General features: G+C 38.8%; 1 protein-coding gene across 1 annotated transcript in view; it reads left to right on the forward strand.

Moving 5' to 3' along the window:
- The window catches only part of CCDC148 (coiled-coil domain containing 148), a 314586-nt gene that overhangs the window by 70507 nt on the left and 220897 nt on the right, over positions 1-23182 (forward strand). Inside the window, exons 2-6 of the mRNA XM_045298561.1 lie at positions 2688-2750; positions 4111-4232; positions 17469-17572; positions 21254-21336; positions 21721-21866. Of these exons, the coding sequence (XP_045154496.1) occupies positions 2699-2750; positions 4111-4232; positions 17469-17572; positions 21254-21336; positions 21721-21866 (507 nt within the window). The 5' untranslated portion in view covers positions 2688-2698. The remainder of the gene's footprint in view (positions 1-2687; positions 2751-4110; positions 4233-17468; positions 17573-21253; positions 21337-21720; positions 21867-23182) is intronic.

Here is a 23182-nt window from a genome sequence, read left to right on the forward strand (position 1 = left end):
GTTCCTCATGTTGTGGTGACCCCCAAGCATAAAATTATTTTCGTTGCTCCTTCATCACTGTCATTTTGCTACTGCTATGAATCGTCATGTAAATATCTGATAGGCAGGATGTATTTTCATTGTTGCAAATTGAAGAGTATTAAAGCATAGTGATTAATCACAAAACAATATGTAATTATATATTGTGAAATATTTATTTCTAATTACAAGTAAATGAAAATTTGTCTTGAAGCATGGTGTAGCATGGGTAACTGTCTTCATGCCAGGTACCTGTAGGTGGGTGTATCTGCAAGTGGGCGGACCCACCTGGAGATGGATAGCGGAGTGGTGTCTCAGTTCCTAACACCATCAGAAATATGTGTTTTCTGATGGTCTTAAGTGACCCCCGTGAAAGGGTCGTTTGACACACAAAGAGGTCATGACCCACAGATTGAGAACCACTGCACTAAATGAACATGGAAATTTGAATACTTAAGCTACCAGTGGGAGAATGAAATCTGTCCTAGGGAGGAGGCCCCAACAGGACCACAGATCACAAGCTGGCTGCTGAATGCAGCATAGCATTGTGGAATTATGCTTTCTTTCTCTGTATTTGATTATTTTGGGGTCTGAGATGCTCTTTAATTTTTCGTGCTTTCTGCCACTCCTGATAGCCTTTGCCTTGTCCCTTCTCCCATTTACCTTACCTGATGACTTCTGAAGTCATTTACGTTTACAATCTCTGCCTGCAGTTACTGTTGTTGTTGCCATCAATTCAGTTCCAACTCATAGTGACTCTGGGTAGCACAGAGCAAAACACTGCCCAGTCCGGAAGCATTCTCACAATAGTTCTTATATTTGAGCCTATTGTTGCAGCCACTCTGTCCATCCATCTTGACTCTGGACATGTCAGGAGAGACAGTCCTTGGAGAAGAACATCATGATTGGTAAAGTAGGAATATAGCAAAAAATAGGAAGGCCCTCTGTCTGTAGACTATTCTACTACAGGTTAGTAGAGTGAAAAGGCTATGATAGGAAGAACTAGACTTATGAACTGAGGAAGACCTAGAGTATGAACTGGGGATTATTATAACAGTTATTCTGAGTGGCTAAAAGAAATCCAATTACTGTCAACTACCTTTCCCCCCAACTAGTTCTGTGTACGAGGAACATTAGGAAGGGCCCACGGTCATGTGGCTCAGAAGAATTCCACCAGCAGGAGGCAAGGGAGCCATTTGTCCTTTTTCTTAGGATCCAGGTTATTGAGGGGCCTCACCTCTTCTTGTGGCAGTTATCCTCGTGGTGGGGCAGGCGGCGAGGGGACAAGGAGGGGGAGAAAAGGGAAGTCAGAAAAGTATTGCTACTAGTATTTCAGTTCATACACACACAGGTTTATTCTACACACAATGCGCTCAAGCCTGTCTCTGTGATCAGTGGATGGCTGCAGACAAGCTCTATCAGTAATGCACTTGATTTAGTCTTGTTAGGGCCCTTCACAAAAAGAGGGTCAATAAAAAAAGACAGTGGCTTCTGAGAAGATCGGTGGGGTCAGTTAAATTCAGGGCAGAGGGTTAGCACAAACGGGTATGACAACAACTTTCTGGGATTTCAAAGCAACCATCTTGATAACATTGAAAAGGCAAAGAATGATCACACAGCCTTACTATGAAGAAGGTAAGGATATTGAGGACACTCCATTAGTGATAAAAAGGTCGGGAAAGATACTCTGAAGTTGGTGTTTTTTTTCATCTCTCTCCCCATCACAAGAATGCACCTGTTCATTCTTCGAGGGTAGCAAAGGCTGTTAATGCAAATTGGGAAACTTTACCCCAGGCACCCTCCAACCCTGACCTTGACCCTTCATATTTCTTTTTGTTCGCCAAACTCAAAGGCCATTGGAAAGAAATGTAATTGAGTCCTTTGAGGATGCCAAATCTGCTGTGATTACATGATGCAAATTGAAGAGATCAGAATTCTTCAGGGAAGGGTTAGAGAGGTGGAAATTGGCCTTAAGAAGACCATAGACCTAAATGGAGTATATGTCAAGAAAGAATAGCTTCACATTTTGTTAAATAAATGTTTCAATGACCTTATAGGAATACTTTTTGACTTACCCTCATATTGTCCATCAGAGTATAGCATAGTAGGCCCAACGGGCTGGGCCTTCTTCACCTTTCTGCCTTGTTCAGTCACTGGATGTGCTTTGACAAAGCGGTTCTGTACAGCTGAAGCTAACCCTGAAGAGGTGGCAGCTGGGCTCTCTCTGTGTCTTCAGATAACCCTCACAGCTGGACAGCAAGTCCTTCCCAGAGCAGGGACCTCGACTGAGCCTCCGTGTGTACCACAATTGCTGGAGTTCTTTACAGGAAGTAGTGAGCAATTTGGCCACTTGCTTTAGTCTTTGGTTTATATAGTTTCTTTCCGCTCAGGAACAAACACAACTTTCTAATCACAAAATATTGACAATAACTGGGACAGTGCATTAGAAGGGGGCTGAGAGGGAAGCAACTGGAGAGAGAGACCAAGAATAGACAAAACGACCGAAGAAAACAGGGAGGCTTCCAGGAGTAAAGAAAAGAAAATTTCAATAAAAGATAAGAGGCTATGGCACTCAGTCCTGAGCCTTCAAACATTTCAATGAACACATGTTTTTGAACATTTTGGAAAGAGCATTGTTTTATGTTCACTGTTTCTTGTTTTCTTGACAGATGTAGAAAGCATGAATAAAGCAGACCAACCATGTATAACAATTCAGCGAAATGGTAGCTCAGGTATTGTTTCTACTTTCAACTCAGTACTATGGTTTACAGTAGATTATATACTTATGATAGAAAATTAGAATGTTGATTTTCAAAGTTTTGATAAACAAAGATTATTTCCTGGTTGTATAGAAGCATTTTCTAGTTCTGGGAACATACTACATGAATGAACCTTGAAAACATTATCCTAAATGAAGTAAGTCAGTCATAAAAGGACAAATATTGTATGAAATAAGCAAATAGATAAAGCTCCTGACTGTAAAGTCTGGTATTATCAACCCTAATTATTGATATGTTTGAGCCCATTGTTGTAGTCACTCTCTCGATCTATCTTGTCGAGGACTTCCTCTCCGGACATACAAACTTACGGGACAGGATGGAACTGCCCTTGTGGTTTTCTGAGACTGTAGCTCTTTAGTGGAGTAGAAAGCCCGTTCTTTGTCCCGCTGAATGTCTGGTGGTTTTGAACTGCTGATCTTACAGTTTGCAACCCAGTGCATAACCACTGGGCCACCAGGGCTACCTTTGCGCATAGAAGGGAGGCTTCAAAAAGTTTATGACCATTTCCATGATCTCACCCTCCCCACCTCCCACCCGCATCTTCTTTTTTGTGGGTGGTTTTTTTTTGAGCTGCTTAGACTTCCCGGAGAAGGGACTCATGCTTGTTGGAGGGTCAGTGAAGAAGGGGAGACCCTTAGGAGGTGGATCATTACGTGGCTGCACCATGGGCTGGAACACAGAAGCAGTGTGAGGACGGCACAGGACAGGGCAGCTTTTGTTCCTTGTCTGCACACATAGGATTTTTTTGCGTTAGAACTGACTTAACAGCACCCACAAAAAATATATATATTTAGTACAATAGTAACAATAATAAACAATTTGCTTAATTTGATTCACAATAATGTGATACTTAAATATTTACCATTCTTATCTATCCATTCTGTATAAAAAGAGTAATATTAGGTATACTTTGTATCTTGGCATGATAATTTAAAAAATTCTCAATCAACTATTCTAAATAAAAGCATCTCTGTGCCATTTTAAGTGGAAGGAAGCTGAGCTAGCTACTCCTGTTAAGGTTTACAACCCCAAAAACACCATAGAAGGTCCTTATAAGTAGGATTTGCCTCGAAGGTAGTGTGGTTTGGGGTGGGTAGACCCTTTTAGAAGTAATTTATTGAAAATAATAGAGTTATAATGTTGTAATTTAAGAGTTTCTAGAAAGAGAGGTTAAAGTTTTATGCTATAATATATTATTTATTATATTTATTTTTTAAATATATAAAAATGAGATCCAAGATCAGCATGTTTCCATAGCTGTATTTGACAGTGGCATGGCACTACATCTTGTCAATTTTTCATTAAAAAATAGGTAATGTGATATTCTGTGTGAAAAATGGGATAAGAAGCACCAAGTACAAGCCAGTAGACTACCAACAATTACATGCACTGACTGCAGCAAAAAAATTAGCTTCTGCTTCTACACAACTAAAGGTAAGAGGTGTTCTTTTTTTGTTTTTTTTCCCTATACTTTTGGAAAATTTAATTTCTAGGAAGTATAATAATATTTACATTGCAAATGTGAAAATAAATGGCATTTAAAATAGATTTTAGAATCTTTCAATGATTAATAGTAGTGAGCAGGATTTAACCTTTACTGAAGACCACTAGGCATTGTGGTATACACTGTGTATTCATTACTCATTTTTTGTTCATAATCCTATCAGGTCTAAATTCCACTTTAACTCTAGAAAAATAGACATCCCATTGGTCTTCCATTTAATCTGGAAAATAAGAAGTATTAATAAGTGCCAGCCTTAATTATCACCTGATCTAAGGCTCTTCTCTAACAACACAAACACATGCCTTCAAAAGCCTCCTCTTTCCAGAATATTCTTTTTTGCCAAACATGTTCTGAACCAAGGGAAGGTGAACCTGGACTATAAGTGAAAATGGTTTCTACGAAGTGCTTATATGCAGTACATTAGGATCTTGCATTGTATGCTTTAGGATTACAGCGTGTTTCCCTCTTGTGCAAATAATAAGGTTTATTATAAACAGCATTTTCAAGAAAATAACTGGATTGATAAAGCAACATATGATGGAATTTTTAGTTTTATTTTGATTTTACAATGTTCATGTCAGGTTGGTTTTGTGTGGCATTTCATTGTTTACACGTTTGCTGCTGTTGTTAGGTGCCGTCGAGTCCAGTCTGACTTACAGCGAGTGTTATGTGCCAAAGAAGGAGGCACCCAGTCCATTGCCATCTTCACAGTTGGCATTATGTTTGAACCCGCTTTTGTAGCCACTGTGTCCATCCATCTTGCTAGGGGCCTCCCTCTTTTTCGCTGCCCCTCTTGTTTACCAAGTATGATGCCCTGCTCCAGGAACTGGTCTCTCCTGAGAACATGTCCAAAGTGTGTGAGACAAAGTCTCTCACCCTTGCCGCAGTAGAGCATTCTGGCTGTACTTTTTTCCAAGACAGATCTGTTTGGTCTTTTGGCAGTCCATAGTTCTTTCAATATTCTTTGTCAACACCACAGTTCGAATGTATCCATTTTATTCCATCTTCCTTATTCAGCATCCAACTTTCACATGCATATGAGGTGATTGAAAATACCATGGCTTGGGTCAGGCACAGCGTAATCCTCAAACGAACACCCTTACTTTCCAACAATTTAGAGTCGCACGCAGCAGATCTATTCAGTGCAGTGCATCCTTTGCTCTCTTCCATGAGCATAGATTGTGGAGCCAAGCAAGATGAACTATTTGACTATTTCCATCTTTATCTGTATGTCACGTTGCCTACTGGTGGTGAGGATTTTTGTCTTTTTTATACTGAGTTGTAATCCGTGGTGAAGGCTGCAATCCTTGATCTTCATCACCAAGTGTTTGAAGTTCTCCTCATGTTCAGCAAGCAAGGCTGTATCATCTGCAGATCACAGGTTGTTAATAAATGTTCTTCCAATCTCCGCACCACATATTTCTCCACAGAATCCAGTGTCTTTGAATAGTTGGTCAGCATACAGATTGAATAAGCATGCTGAAAGGGTCCAACCATGACACACAGCTTTCCTGATTTTAAGTTATGCAATATTTCCTTGTTCTGATTGAAAGACTGCCTCTTGATCCATGTACAAGGTCCTCATGAGCACAATTCTCATTCTTTTCAAGGCCCTCTATAGTTTGTTGTGATCTACACAGTCACATACCTTTGCATAGTTAATGAAACACAAGTAAACATCTTTCTGGTCTTCTCTGCTTTTAGCCAAGATCCATCTGATACCAAAATGATATCTCTTTTTCCGCATCCTCTTCTAAATACAGCTTGAACCTCTGGCAGTTTTCTGTCAATGTACTTTTACGACCATTGTTGGTTGATTTTTAGAAAAATTTTACTTGCATGTGATATTAATGATATTGTTCTATAATTTGAGCATTATACTGGGTGACCTTCTTTAGAATGGCTACAAACATGGATCTCTTCTAGTCAGTTGGCTGAGTAGCTCTCTTCCAAATTTCCTGGCATAGATGAGTGAGTGCTTCTAGGGCTTCATCAGCTTGTTGAAACATTTCAATTGACATTCCATCAATTCTTGGAGCCTTGTTTTGGGCTGATGCTTTCAGTGAAGCTTGGAATATATATATACTATTATGATTCCAAAGCATATTTACTATCTTATTCTGGTTAAATTATCATATATACATGAACTATTTTTTATACATGAACTAATGTAAGCTCATATTTCCTCAAACTACAAAAACTACTTAAAAACCAAAGTATTATGTGTTTGCATCAGATTTAACTTTTAAACAATTAAAATGTGAGGAAGACATTTGTATTAGGCTGGATTGCCTAGAGAAACAAAAGCAGTGACACACATACATATCTATGCACACACACACACACACACAAAAGGGGGGACGCAAAAAGAACCAAGACTTTTCCCCCAAGCTATGTATATAAATTTTTTAACCAAACAAACTTACCACCTCCAAACTACTCTCCATTGCACTTAATACATTTGTCAAAACTGTGATTCCATCTTGGAAACATTTTTCAAACTCATCTCTTTGACAGCACCTTGTTTTTTCTTCATCTCTCCAGCATCATTAAATTGCTGTCGTTTCTTGTCCCTCTTCATTTGCGGAAACAAACAAACAAAAAAGTCACCTGGAGCAAGGTTAGGTGAGTCGGGTGCATGGGGAAAAAGAGACATGCTTTGTTTTGGCCCCTAAACTGGAGCACTGAGATGGCTGCGTGAGCAGGTGCATGGTCATGGTGGCAAAACCAGTCCCCCATCTGCTCCAAAGCAGGCCTTTTTGGTCACACATTGCTACTGCAATCTTTTAAGAACCTAGTCTAAACAGAAAGCTTGGTTAACAGTCCGAGCAGGTGCATGGTCATGGTGGCAAAACCAGTACCCCATCTGCTCCAAAGCAGGCCTTTTTTGTCACACATTGCTACTGCAATCTTTTAAGAACCTAGTCTAAACAGAAAGCTTGGTTAACAGTCAGACCTGGTGGAATGCACTCTCCCCCCACATAAAAAACAAAACAAAACAAATGAGCATCGTTTTGATCTTTGATTTCACTTGACGAGTTTTTTTTGGGAGTAGGTGACGATGGCATCGTCCCCTGGTTTGAGGAGTGTTTGCTTTCTGAGTCATAAGAATGGCACCATGTCTCCTCACTAGTAATGACCTTGGGGAAAAAAGCCTGGGTTGTGTCAGAGCTGTTCTTTCAAAACGTGGCATTTTCCCACTCAATGCTCTTTTTCCTGGTTGGTCAGAACACAGCTCACAAGGCCAGCGACCCTTCTCATTCCCAAATCTTCTGTTAAAATATGCTGAACCGAGCTCCAAGATAGTCCACACAACTTCCCCATCTCTTTAGTGGTCCGTTGTCGGTCTTTGAGCACAAGTGCATGCATTTAATGACATTTTTATCTGTTCTGGAAGTTGACAGATGTCCAAAACAATGTTTGTTGTCAATTGACATCTCACCTTTTTAAAAATGAGAAAACCACTTGTACACTTGAGTTTTTCCCATAGCGCTGGCTCTTGTATGCTGTGTTCAACATCACAACAGTGTCTGTGGCATTTTTTCTCGAGCAGGAACAAAATTTCATAGCCACATGTTGTTCTCTTAAATTGGAATCACACACTCAAAGCGAATTTCCAGAAAAACTGCTTTTACAGAAAATTCACTATGATCAGAGAGAACCTTCCCAGGGATGCCACTGGGTGCACTAACTCAGAGCGAGTTGCTAAAGGCTCACCTAGCGGAAAAATGCATGCCATGAGAGCTCTGCCCGGCCAAGCTCTTTTCCTTTGTTTTTTGGGTACCCCCGATTAATATTCTTATGTTTGCTGTTAAGTACAGTGACAGTAATTTTTTTAGCACCCTCAGCTGCTATCTTGCTTCTGTGGTGACTGTATTATGTATTTGTGAGGTTCAACAGGCATTCACATCCTTTTTCCCTGAAATTTCAAATTGTGATTTGGTTAAAAGTTTACACAGCCAATTTGTTTTCTATTCAATAATTCATACACATTTTGATTCATTACATTGATTGCTATCCTCACAATATAGCAAAACTTCCCAATTCTTCCTTGTATTTATCATTTTCATTTGTACTCCTTTCCTCTCCATTCTTACTTTTTGATCTTTTTTCTTGGGTAAATGTTGCCCCTTTGGTCTGGTCTGGTTGCTTGTTCTAAGGAGGGCATACCTCTCTGGCATTATTTTTCACCATGTGGTTTTATCATTTGATCAAAAGTTGAGTCATGAGGGTGAGTGCAGGTGTCAGGTTTGACAGGCCATAGTCTTGGGGACCCCTCTAGTCTCGATGAGCCCTTTGAACCTAGTCTTTTTTTTTTATCATTACTTTGAGTTTTGTTCCACATAAAATATTTATTTTCAACTGGCATTCTAAATGGCCTCACCAACCTCTTGTCAATTGAACAAAAGTAATCCGGGAAGGTCTTTCCAGTTACTTATTTTCTAACAATGACTCTGTACCTGGGATCCGTAGCTTGGCAGATCTCAAAAAGTTCTTTGTCTTCAACTATTGAGAGTGGTTTGCAGTCTATAGAAATCATTTTGACAAGCTTTTAGCCTGCACGTGTTAATAACTCTGAGGAATTGCCTCTGCAAAGTATTTTTTTAATGCCTGTTTCTTTGAATTTTGGTTAGTGGGGACAAAATGTGCTGAGGTACCTCATCATTCTCTAATATTTTCTTTTATCCTTCATACTGTTTTCATTTTTTATTGTATCTGAATTAAGGAAGATGTACTGAGAAAGTTGTACATGGTTTTTGGAGACTTCTCTTATCATTTAATTTAGAGGTGGCAAGTTGACATTTTGCTTTTAATTTATTGTTTTAAGATGTGAACATTTCCCCCCAAAAGCTTTTTCTTGAAAGAATCCTGGCTTAGATGGAATTAAATAACTGGAAATTAAATATAAATCTTTAAGTTTATTATGTTTAATGTTTGACTGCTAGTTCATGGTCATTAGCATTTTGCTTATATCATCTGTTATTCTGTCTCATTTTATTGACATTTTCATAAACTATGTATCGATTCAAAAAGAATAAACTAATTTTCCTATGCTACATAAGAGAAAAAGATAAGACTTTCTACTCCTGTTAGTTTCTGAAACCCACAAGGGCAGTTCTATTCTGTCCAAGGGAGTCACTATGAGTAGAAGTGGACTCAATGGCAGTGTGTATGCTAACTAGATAACAAATTCTCTCTTCCTATTGTGTATATATAAGTCAATTCCTATTTATTTAAATACTTAAAATTGCTTATTTTTTGTGGATGATGTAAACAACTTTCAATCACGATTAATAATTAGAGCATTTTTACTCTTACATTGTTAAATATGCACAGACTTAAACTGAGTGATACAGTTTTTTTAGAGTGCATAAGGATATATTTTATTTTAGTTACATCTAGAATAATTAACTTACTGGAAAAGAAATGATCAATTTTTAATGAAGAAAAATGGACATTTTCTTGTCTTATTTCTATTATTAGTATTCTTATACTAATTAGATATGATAATCATGTAATCCCTATGACACTGATTATGCACAAGTTCTGAAATGTCAGGTCTGCCACTCTGAAGTGGGCATTCAGCAGCTTATTCTTTCAAATGGCTGAGATTGAATCTGAAGCCAGAGAGTAAATATGACCTGAAAAATGAGACCAAACTGGAGCATTACACTTAGTGGTTAGTTTCCAATTTATTAAATCTAACAGAGATCTTTATAATTATTTTTATTGGAATTCCTTTAATCAAGAATAATAATTTTATTGTTCAATTTAAGTATCTATTAAATAATTATGTAAACAATTTTTTGCAATATGAAAAATTGTAAGCATCTGCACAAAGAGAGAATACAGTGGACCTCCATTTAATACCATCTACCGCTAACATTTATGAACTCTTGGCCTCTGTTTCCTTCTTACTCCCACTCACAAACCTCCCCTGCCAGAGTGCTGTAAAGCAAATCTCAGATGTCATTTCCTCCATCAATATTCATGTATCTCTGAAAATAATAGAGCTTATAAAGAAAGTCTTGTCATACTATTACTATATCTAACAGTGTTAATAATTTTGTTAATAGACTTAAATATCTAGTCAGCATTATTTGTCTGAAAAATACAAACCGCATTCATTCTGCATGCAAGTAAGATTCACATATTACAACTGGTTCCTATATTTGAGATCTCTTCCTTTATCTTTTTTGTACATCTTGTTATATATTTTTCAAGAAAATTGTACTGTTTTTCCTGTATAGCTTCTGGATGTTGCTAATGCAACCTACTGGTGTGAGTTGTTGTGTTTCTCTTCCTTTTGTATTTCCAGTAACTTAGTAGTTGCCTCTCAAGACTTCATCAGACTCAGGTTCAAATTACTTTGGCAAAAACTCTTTTTATTGTTATTTTTAAAAGTTTTATTTTTCATATGGTAAAGGTTTATAAAGCAGGTCATAGTTTTATATTCAGCAATTCACACATATTTTGATTCATTGACATTCCCTCAATGTACCATCACATGTCCCAATTCCTCTCTATGTTTCTTGTTTCCATTTCACCTTCTTTCCTCACCCTCTGAACCTTGTCCTTGGGGCAATGCTGCCCTTTGGCTCTTAGGTGGGATAAGAACTCTAATTGATGTAATTTTCCTGCTGTGATTTTTTGATAATGTAAAGAAAGTATACAAATAATTTGGGGATAATGGTTGTGCATATATCTTTTTATACTTGTGCCAAAATGATTTTCAGATAGATTTCTAAAAATGAGATTACTATGCCAGAGGGCAAGTCCATATGAAATTTTCCTATTCAACTCCAAATTCCCTTCTGTATAGGTTGTATCATTTGTTGTTCCCACCAATAATGGAAAAGACACTGCTTCCCCAGAGCCTCAGCAGAGGTGTTCTGTTAAACATTTGAGTTTTTTCCAACCTGACAGATGAGAAATTTCATCTCAGAGTGTTTGTTTTATTTTTTAAAATGTTAACAGTACTTTATTGATATGGAATCCATATAAATAAAATATATAAATCCAGGTATATAAATATTTTATCCACTTATCATTGTATTGCCTTTTGATCACGTTGTGAGGATTTTAGTTTTCTTCACATTGAGTTACAATCCATATTGAAGGCTGCAGTCCTTAATCTTCATCAACAAGTACTTCAAATCCCTCTCACCTTCAGCAATAAAGTTGTGTCATCCAAAGAGCACAGGTTGTTTATTAGCCTTCCTCCAATGATGATGCCAAATTATTCTTCATAAATCCAGAGTTTCTGATGATTTTTCTCAGCATACAGATTAAATAATATGGTCAGAGGTGAGATGCACACCTTTCCTCACTTTTAACTGCACGATTTCCTTTTTCTTTTCTCACAACTGCCTCTTGATCCATGTACATGTTCCTGAAGAGCACAATGGAATGTTCTGGAAATCTCATTCCATTCCAGGTTATCCATAGTTTGTTGTGTTCCACACAGTTCAATGCATTTGCATATTCAATGGAACACAAGTAAACATCTTTCTGGTATTCTATACTTTTAGCCAAGACCCATCTGACATCTGCAATGATATCCCCTGTTCCATGTCTTCTTCTAAATCCCGCTTGAACCTCTGACAGCTCCTGTCAATGAACTGTTGCAACCATTGTTAGATGATCTTCAGCAAAATATTACTTGCATGTGATATCAATGATATTGTTCTATAATTTGAGCATTCTGCTGAGTCATGTTTCTTTGGAATGCGTACAATATGGATCTCTTCCAGTTGGTTAGTCAAGTAGTTGTCTTCCAGATTTCCTGGCACAGACAAATGCGTGCTTCCAGTGCTTCATCAGCTTGTTGACACATTTCAATAAGTATTCAATTAATTCCCAGAGCTTTGCTTCTGCCTAATGTTTTCAGTGCAGCTTGAACTTCTTCCTTCAGTACCATGGGCTCTTGCTCATATACTACCGCTTGGAATGTTTGAATGGCAACTACTTTTTGGTACAGTGACTGTGTATTTTTTCTATCTTCTTTTTTATTTTCGCTCTTCCAGGCATTTATTTTAATTTATAGTTTGTGTTCAATGTGAGTCAATTCCACAATATTAGGGGTTACTATGAATCAAAGCATAAATACAGAAACATAATTTGCAATCTAAAACTGACGTATACCATTCAGGTATGAAACCAAAGGGAGCAATCATGTGGACCGTGGTCGCTTGAGATCTATTGGATCTGGTTGTTCTTCTGCAGAGGAATCTAAAGATGGGAGAAAATGTCTTGGGTTATTAAAATACTGTGTTTGTACTAGCTATTGGAACATCTAAGTGTCAGTGCTGGAAAGAAAGATTCGTAGAGAGTGTATGTTAGAAAAGTTTCTGTGCATTGAGGCAGTTGTTAAGTGCTCCAAATATGACTATTCTGATTCATAGTTTAAAAATGCTATTTATAGAAAGAGTATAAAAGATTTTTTGTTTTTATTTTTTAGTATAAACATTTTTATGAATTTAATGGAAGTTAGCTTCCAGTTTTCACTTCCCAAATTCTTGATTTACAATATTTTTGGCTCCATCACATGTTTTTATTTCAAGATTTCTTTTGCTTTACTTTCAGAACAGGTGAATTTTAATATTGTAAAAAGTATTTAGCCAACACAGAAATAAAGCAACACTTTGAAATTAGTTGGGGTCAGTGCACTTCCTATTGGGAATCAGTTTGAGATAGATGAACCAGTGCTCTGTTGGATGGGAATAGGCGATCACAGGTGCCTACCATTTGACTTGATAAGTGTACCAGCAAAATTTACTCATTGTGCTTTGACGTAGGGTACAGCCTAATCACTCTTTCGCTGACACATACCAACTACACAAAAAGCCAAATCCAAAGCCTCACTGTAAGAGTTGGGGTTCCAGAAGACAAGTGATGGTTTAATCACGTCAAACTTTCATGTAGAGTATAACCGCATTAAATTAGTACTGCTGAAACAATACATGGAGGTTTCACAGTAACATCTGGAGGTTCCTTCTAATGTAAATATAAATAGAACCACTGAAGACTTTAATATTATGTAAACATATTATGGGTTTATAGATTTAATGATGAAAAGGAAAATGGAACCTCCATTCCACATTCCATCATTTATCTCTAGAAAAGACGAAACACTAAAAAAATATATAGAATTTAAAGTGCCCATATTTCTAAGCCTACATTTAAGGAAACAATGTCTTAATTTTTGGATAGTGCCACTCTTCACCTTGAATGTGAAACTCTAAACACATAATATTGACAGTCATCATCTAGACAAACCCATCATACATTCTTCAAATCACTGAAACTTGAGATTCTTAACATTTTCTAGGTTGATAAAATAGATGTGGAAGCAGCATATTCAAGGAAGATCTGCTTTTTCTTTGCCACACTGGACTTCAAGCTACCATTTGGATTGGGTTTAGAAGTTGGGGACGTAAGAGGTGTTTCTTAGCCTGAGTCTCTTAACAATACAAGTGTGGACGGGAGAATGGGACCATGAAGAGACTGGCTGTACAGTGCAGGGGACCTCCATTTTCCTTGGTGGTGGTATTAGGTGGATTTGTGGCAGCTGAAGTTAACTGAGAAGAGTTTCTTGAAAAGGCTACCTTAGTTGTGCTATTTGAATAGACTTGCATGGGGAGGAGCAGCCCCAGCCGGACCCCTGCCCCCATTGCTTTCCCCATCTGCTCTTTCTGTCTGTCGCGGCACTGGGGGTGCAGAGCGCCACTGCTGGGGCAGGCGTCGCAGGTGACTTTCCATCTTCTTTTCATGCTTCCTGCATCAGTCAATATTTTGCTTATCGAATCTTTTAATATAGCAGCTTGAAGCTTGAATTTTTTTCTTTAGTTCTTGAAGTTTAAAATATGCTGAGCATGCACCTTTTTTTTGTTTAATTCTAGATCTTTGCCCATTTCATTATAATATTTTCTTTGTCTTCTGAAGCCCCACTTTGAAAATTTCAAAATATACATAAGGAAGAGTTGCCTTCTCTGAGTAGAGACAACCATAATGGCATGTAGGGTATAGGAGTTACATGTTGGGCTGCTAACCACAAGGTCAGCAGTTTGAAACCACCAGCTGCTCCATGGTGGAAAGATAAGGGTTTCTATTCCCATAAAGACTTACAGTCTTGGGAACCGGTGGGGGCAATTCTACCCTGTCTTATAGGAAAGCTATCAGTTGGAATAAACTCTATGGCAGTGAGTTTGACTGGCTTGTCCAGCCTGAATGGCTCATCTTCTGGCACTCTCTCAACAATGTTCTGCTTCAGTAACTGACAGTGTTTCAATGCGTTTTGTACGGTTTTCAGTGGCTAATTTCTCAGAAGTGGACAGTCTAGTCCTTCTTGTAGTCTGTTCTTAGTCTGTAGGTTCTGTTGGAACCTGTTCGCTTTGGGTGACCTGATTGTGTTTGAAATACCAGTGGCATAGCTTCCAGCAACACAGCAACACATAAGTCACCACAGTATGACAAACAGACAGACAAGTGGTGGAATTAGTTTTCTAGAGGATTTACATTCAACAGCATTCTGTGTAAATCATTATCTACCTTACATTATAAAAATCTCTTTATTGGTTTCATCTGGTATATTGCCCAACATGATAAATTAGAATTACCTAGAAAACTCTATAGTGATAAATAGATTGTTTTAATTTTTTTGTTAAGATTGTATTTTTCTTCACTTTGGGCCTGAAGAGAGAATCAATGAGTGATTTTATAAAAATCAAGATATCTTGAAAAATACTGGAAGTGTCTAGTTAAAAAAAGTAGATTTATTTTGACTTTTATAGTTGATGTAATTGGCCTTGCACCGGGTCCAAAGGCAGTATCATTGATTTTTTCTTTTTTAACTCTAAAACATGTTCACATCTTCCCATAAAATACTTTCTTTTATGGACAATATGAACCAAATATGTCAAAGAAATCCAAATGTTAAAGTTGTGTCTGTTGCAACAAACTTCAGAGTCTATAAATCACAAATAGTTGGAATGACTTAAAGTAAACAGCAGGGTGGTAAATTTTAGGAATACTGTGCATTTTTTCCTCCTTCGTAAGAAAAGAGAGACTACGAGTGTCTTCTACAATGTCCTATATTTATTTAAACGCACCTTCTTCCTCATTCCTGTGACATCTCCTGATGGAAAGGTTTGACTTTGTATTTTCTTAGTTATCTTTGGTTTATTATGTTTTCTCTTGCCCCTAATTTTGAATCAGTAAGTAGAGCAGCAGAAAGATAAACTCAAGGTTAAAGTAATCAGTGGATGACAGCCTGAAATAGCATGTATTATAAAGATTGCATTTAAGAATGGTTCTCTGAAGATTTTATATCTCACTATTGATCTGTTAAAGTTCTCAGGGTACTACATATTCTAGGAGCAGAGAAAATATTTATATATGTATTTCACAAAATTTCTGGTTTGAGACCAGAACATTTGTAGATGTTTAAAAACCTTCATATGGAATGCACAAATTGAGAGTACAAATGAGTATCAGTTCGAATCTAACCAGGAAACAAGCATCTCTTGAGGATTTAGAGGAACCTTTAATGTAACCCCGTGTAGAGGGTTTCATGTTGGACTGTTAACCACAAGGTCAGCAGTTCAAATCCACTAGCCATTCTAAATTGACATAGAGGCAGCTTCTGAGATTTACAGACTCAGAAACCCACTGGGACAGTTTATACTCTTTATTGTTGCTATGAGTAGGTGTGGACTTGATGGTAGTGAGTTTGGTTTTTGTGTGTGTTTGTTTTAATGTGGGGAGATGCTGATAGACTAGCTAGAAGACAAAAAGAGGTTGGTGAAACCATACATACGGATAATAGCAGCAGGAAGTTGCTTCTACCAGAGTCAGAGGGACATAAGGAAAAAGCAGTGCTGGCCCAGATCCCATGAGCCGAGGTTACCCAGAGAGAGTTGGGACTATTGCAGGGTGGTCTAGAGACACTTGGAATCAGAGCTGGGGGTGGGGCGAGCAGGTGCTCCTGAAGACCCGGCTAAAGTCCGAGAAGGGCGTAGAGTAACCCTGTGGCTTTTCCCTTCTTCTTTCCCTTTAATTGCGCCGACACAGGGAACTTGCGTTGCTGCACCCATCGGCAAGCCTGCTGATACGGTGTCTGAGAAGCACAGCGAGCTCTGTGGTCTGGAGCAAATCAGGGGCATGGCAAGGGGCAGATCTGAAAGCAGATAGCTCCAGGCCACACAACTGTCACCAGTAACCAAGAAGCTTTAGTATATTTTTTAAAGTCACACAATTGGGGGGAAACATCTAATTTAGTTGGACAATTTCAGTTTCAGTGTTACATGGCTTCTTATTAATCCCTTTTGTTAAATTACCTTCAAATAAATATTTGCCTAAGCACATTTCATTTTTAAAATTTTATTTACAAAGTTGTAGAACTTAAAACTATGTATTCAAGATCATATTTCAAGGAGAAACTGAATCCTGGTGCCATAGTCCAGGAAGCATTGGATGATCAGTCAGAAGCAGGGCAGTTCAAACCCACCAGATACTGTGGGAGAGAAAGACGAGGCTGTCTGCTCCCATCAAAGTTTACACTTTGGGAAGCCCTGTGTGGAGGGTCACTCTGAACTGGAACCTGTTCATTGGTAGTGGGTGTGGCTTTGGTTTTCTATCCATGCATCTGATGGATAGAGATAGTAGAAAGAGCACTGGAACCAGAAATCCTGTACACCAAGGTTTGAATTGTAGTTTTGTTGCTTACCAGCTTCATAAGCTTGACAAAGTCTTCTTAACTTCTTTTGTGTCTTCATCTGTGAAATGGGAATAATGATACTCATTATTCTTCATGGAAAGATGTGTCAATGTGGAGAGAAAATTGTACATAGGATGTTCTTGTGAAGTTTTCTGAGGCTGTGTAAACAAATGCATTATTTATTTTATACATGGAAAATAATTACTTCACCTTTCTTCTCATGAATGCTTCAAAAACAGTTCTGAAGGGTATCAGTATCTCAAAAGAGTCTATCTATCCACACGCTTTTAATTGCTTCACCTAATGCTTAGTTTAGGTGAGCTTTGTGTTGTAAGATGAATTAGTAAGGATGGAAAACAAAAAAAGTCTCCATTTTAGATAATGCAGATGGAAGAGTTCTTTGGGGATAACAATGCAAGCTGTTCTTCTCTTGTTCCTCTGAATCTAGATCAGAAAAACAGTCCAGACTTCGAAGAACTCTAAAGAACTAACCCTAATAAAACAGCACAAGCAAGTGTGGTGGCAGGAACAGCAAAGGCTAAGGGAACTCAGGTAAGAACTGGGCACAGTGTCAGTCAGAGCACATCAGAACCGTTCAGTATTGTACACCTCTCATCAGAGGGTCAAGGGCTTTCGTTGTTAATGAAACCATCACCATAAACACTGAAAGCTACAGCTTAAACAGGAGCCGAACGAAAGGCCTGTCATTTTTCTCTGTTTCATGTGGAATCTAGTGAATATATTCATGTGGATTTTTCTTTTCTTAAGAAAGAGTTTATTTCTGCTATAATTGTCTATACAAAACAGGCTTCCTTTCCACACGCACACTGTTCACATAGTACCATGTTTTACGCAGCAACGTGGCCTTTGGAAGGTAACCAGGTCAGTATGTGAGGAGTGTGCGTGTTTGCCTCTTGCTCATACTTTCCATCTACAGGCATTATTGTTAAAATTCACTTTAACTGGAAGATGATGCCACGGGATGTTGCCGGTTATATATGTGGAAGTGCATGTAAGGGCTCCATTTTGGTGGGAAAATAGCATTAAAATGTTTTTTGAATCTCCTTGTATCTTTAAAGGTCAACTTGAGACCAGTATGAAGATCATAGGACTCATGGCACCAGAGCATTTGCTCTGTGTCCAGCTCCTGGGCTCACTCCTTTAGCCAATGGTACCAAACCATCTGGGATACTGAATTCCTTCTTGTTGAAGGGATCAAGCTTCTGCTTTAACCCCTAATGATGGTTATTTTATTGAAAATTTCCAGGGTGTGAGTTTCACTTAGGTGATGTAAGCATGGTCCCTTTGTCTGGCTTTCATGATCCGCATACCTTTGATCATTGTTTGCTTAAATGACTTCTGACTCCATCTCTTTCCTGCACCCAAACCTCACTTGTGCGGCTGAAATTGCCAAGTAAGTGGAAATTGGTTATGAAGATGGCAGTCTGAAATTCTGGGAAGCTCTACATTGTTTTCAATGTTCTGAGAAGACAGCTGTCCACCTACAACTTCGGTTCCATCCTGGAAAGATGAGGGCCTGTGCTGAAAGTAAATCCCTGAGGGCTCAAACCCACCCTTCAGTTCGTTAACTTCCTGCAGGTGATTTTACTGCAGCTGAAAATATCTAAAAAGTAGATTAATATGAAGATTCTTCAAAAAGTTCATCAAAAATAGAATGAAAACTCCTGGACTTCCCCCAGGAATTTTTTGAAGCCATCTTGTATATCACCTAACACACAGTTACAAAAAGATTCAGGATGTCCATTAGAAGTAGATCACATGGTCCCCAAACTGGTAGATTTTGACATGGAAATCATTTTAATATTTGACCTCTTCAAGTAGGAGTTTAGGTGCTTAATTTGAGCCTTAGGAGGGCCCTAGGAAACAACCCTGGATTGTGAGTTAGCTAGGGCTGGTATGCAGGTACCCAACAACTGTCAGAAGAATGAGAAATGTCGTCTACTTTATGTTGTGTCTCAGGCATCTTAGGAACAGAAAAATGTGATATGTAATTTTAACAAGATTTATGTAAGCTTCTATCTTTCACCTGTTTACAGAGCACATTCTGGTATAGTTGCCTTCCTCAATTTTAAGACCTGTACCTCATAATAAGCAGCTAATTAACAAAAGTAGGAGTGTCTGGGTGGTGTAGGTAAGTGCTCATTGGAAGATTGGCATTCAAAATCAATGAAAGGAACCTTAAAAGAAGTCCTGTCCTTCAGAAAATCCTTTGGAACAGTTCTACCCTGGACACTTGGTGTCACCATGACTCAGAATTAATGCAGCAATTAGCTTGAGTTTGTTTGCTTTCAAAGCAGAAATAAGGGAGGGGAAAATCTGCCACACACACACACACACACACACACACACACACACACACACACACGAGGGGGTACCCCCCCAAAACAGAATATTTTCCCCAAAGCTTTTTATTTAAAAATTTTTTAACAAAACAAACTTCTCACCTTCGAAGTATTCTCCATTACACTTAAGATATTTGTCAAATCTGCTATTCCATTCTTGGAAATATTTTTTGAACTCATCTGTTTGGATGACTGACAGCTCCTCCCTCTTTTTTTCTTCATCTCTTCTATGCAATCAAACCGCTGTCCTTTCATGGCCCTCTTCATTCACGGAAACAAAAAGAAGTCTTACAAAGTGAGGTCAGGTGAGTCAGGTGCGTGGAATAAGAGAGACATGCTGATTTTTGCCAAAAACTGACCCACTGAGATGGCTGTGTGAGCAGGTGCCCAGGTTCCTTGTCTGCCACAAATCAGGCCCTTTATGTTGCACACTGTTATGCAACCTTTTCAGAACCTCTAAATATAAAACTTGATTAATAGTCTGACCTGGTGGAATGAACTCCACATGCGCTATGCTTTGACATTTTTGTCCATTTGGGAAGTTGACGGACATCCAGAATGACATTTTACCTTTTTTGAAAGGATAAAACCACTCATACACACACTTGAGTTTTTCCCATAGTGCTGTCCTTGTAAGTTGTGTTAAACATCACAACAGTTTCTGCAGCATTTTTCCTGAGCAGGAAACAAAATTTCCCAGTTGCATGCTGTTCTCTTAAATCAGTCATCCCCCAAAACAAGTTTCCCGCAAAACTGCTTTTATGGAAAACTTTTCTGTGACCAGACAGAACCTTCCCAGGCAATGCCACTGGGTGCACTAACTCAGAGCAAGTTGCTCGATGCTCACTTAGTTGGAAAAATGTGTACTATGAAAGCTCTGCCCAGCGGGACTTTCCTCAGCTTTTTGGAGAGTACTCCCTTGGGTATATATATCCTTTTTCTCAACCTAGTGGTATCTTAAATTGAGACTGTGCAACTCCAATTGTCTTTCTTCCTCATTTTCCATCCTTAGTATAAAAAGGTTCTCAAGTGTATTTGGGCAACCCTGTATCTTAACACAAAGCCTATTGCTAAATTCATATGTTTTCTATAATCTCCTAATTATCAATGAGAAAATGATCAAAATTATATAAGTCAAATGCATTCAATAAAGGAAGAGTTCAGGGGACTCCGCTCTACAAATATCACTTGTAGACTGCAGTTTACCACCGAGTAACTTGTCACAGGTTAACCTCGTCTCCTGGAAGAGCAACGGGAAAAACGAGGCCGTGGTAGGATGGTTGCTCTGTCCTTTAAGTGCATTCAGAACAGCTGACTCACTTCAATCCCACAGAGAGCTTACTTTTGCTTCCAGGTCTCCCCGAAAACATTCAAGAAGGTGAAGACAATCCTGGCTCGCTGTTCCTCAGACTGCTCTGTACAAGCTAGGGGATCCAGTGACTATCTTGGGGAACAAAAACTGGTTATCCTCAATTCCACTCTTGACTTCAACAGGTTGTTCTCTGTGACTGCAATCGCAGCTCCACAAGCCTAAAAACTCACTGCCATTGCGTGGATTTCAACTCCTGGTGACCGTATCAGACAGGACAGAGCTGCCCCAGTGAGTTTCCCAGACTGCAACTCTTCACAGGAGTAGAAAGCCTTTTCTTTCTTCCATGGAGGAGCTGGTGGTTTGGAACGGCTGACTTTGTTTTGCTGACCACTAGACCACCAGGGCTCCTCGGCTTCAAAGCGGAGAACCATTGCTGTCAATTTGATATGGTTAGAAAAAGTCAACCACATGAGATGGGAAATCTGAACTGCCAGTTATTTGGGGGGGGAAAATTCATGATTATGTATTTAGAAATGATTAAGGTAACATCCATTTCAGATGTAAAGTCGAATTGGAAATAAAATCCTTTCTTAATGAGGAGAACGTTGGAAATGAATGCCTTTCTGACCTGAAGGATCTCGGTGAGATTTTTGATCCTGCATTCGAAGGGGGTTTTGCTTTGAAGAATGAAATTGAGCAGCTGTTTCATGTTCCTTTAGTAGTGACTGCTCTGCTCGTTTCTTCTTCAAGTCCCACTGCCTTGGAGTAGATTCAGATTCCTAGAAACTCTGCAGAGTGCTTCCGAGGCTGAGCCTCTGTGGGAGCAGGCAGCCTCTTCTCTCTCCCACGGGGCAGCTGATGGGTTTGGATCATCAGCCTTCTGCTTAGCAGTCTGAACATATATCCAGCAGTGCCACCAGGACCCCCCTTTAAAGGAATCCCCCAGTAAAGTGGCATTTTAATAATTGTTCCTGAAGAAACTTAAAATAATTATGCTTCTCTGCTGCATTTTTTCCTCATGATAGAACGACAGCTATCAGAACAATGGTGTGCGTATCTTAAAAACGTGGTAGATCCTATTCAGCAGTTGAGAGCGGATCTTAAATACAGACAGCATCACATTTTACAGCATTCAGACCCACAGACCAACTCAGGGAAAGTGCTGGAAGAGGTTAGTATGTTACTTTTCTTTTTTCCCCCAACTTCCCATTCCCTCCTTTCCCTGGTCCTTGATAACCACTAATCTTCTTTGGGGCTAATGGATTTGTCTGGTCTAGATATTTCATATAAGAGGAATCATATGATATTGGTTCTTTTGTGTCTGACATAATTTCATGTACCATTATATTTTCAAGGTTTACCCACGTGGCAGCATGTATCAGGACTTCATTTCTCTTTATGGCTAAATAATACTCCTTATTGGTATATGCTACATTTTATTTATCCATTCCTTTCTTGATGGACAGTTGGGTTGTTTGCATATTTTAGCCATTATGAATAATGCTGCAATGAGCAGTGTTATACACATATCTATTTCTGTCCCTGTTTTCAGTTCCTATGGCTACATACATAGGGGTAGAATTGCTGAGTCTTTGGCAATTCTGGAATCCCTGTGTCGCACTGCATGAAACTCTGTTAGCCAAAAGGTTGGTCATTTGAACCGCCTAAAGGAAGGAAGGAAGGCCAGACAATCTCCCTCACATAAATCATAAAGCAATACGACTCTGGATTCACCATGAGTAAGCGTCAACTTGACCATAGCTGTTGTTTCAATTTTTCTCTTTGATAGCAATTCTATGGCCCCTTTTCCAGGCACCAACAATGGTTTCTTAACACTATTTCTGAAAATGTAGTAAAATCTCATCTTTGTCCCACTTAAAACAATTTGTGATAAACAAATGTGTATGTTGTACCTAGAAGATTATGCCTACTTCAGATCTTAAAAATATTCTTGAGTCTGTCCAAGAGCCCTCTTTTCTTGCCTGAAGTGGGCTTACCCTGTTTTCATTATTTGCCTTCCTCCTGGAACATTTTTTTTTTAATGTAGAACAGGTCGTCCTCACCCCTGCCGGAAGTCCCTGAAGGGTTCCTACTGGCCTGTGGATTCTTGTCTAGGACAGGCTTCAGTGTCCTCTCCTCGATGACAGTCCCCTTTCCCATATATGACAGTCCCCTTTTCCATAGGAGCTCTGTAACATTCATTCTGGCCATCTTTCTATTCCTCGCATATGTCAGGTTTGGTCTTGTTTTGAGGCATTTGCACCCTTTCTGCTGTCCCATTGATGGCCCTTTCTGTCATTTAGATTTTGGCTTAATTGTCTTGTTGTTCAAGAGGTCTGTCCTATTGGACCTCCACTCAAGTACTTCCTCAATGCAAAAACATGTTCTTCTATTAAATTGGCATTCCATGATGCACAGCTTCCCGCCAGGATCGCTGAAGACAAATGTGCGCATAAGCAAATGTGGTGAAGAAAGCTGATGGTGCCC

This window comes from Echinops telfairi, unplaced genomic scaffold, assembly GCF_000313985.2.
Source record: "Echinops telfairi isolate 266 unplaced genomic scaffold, ASM31398v2 ScPeMD7_4;HRSCAF=17, whole genome shotgun sequence".
NCBI lineage: Eukaryota > Metazoa > Chordata > Mammalia > Afrosoricida > Tenrecidae > Echinops > Echinops telfairi.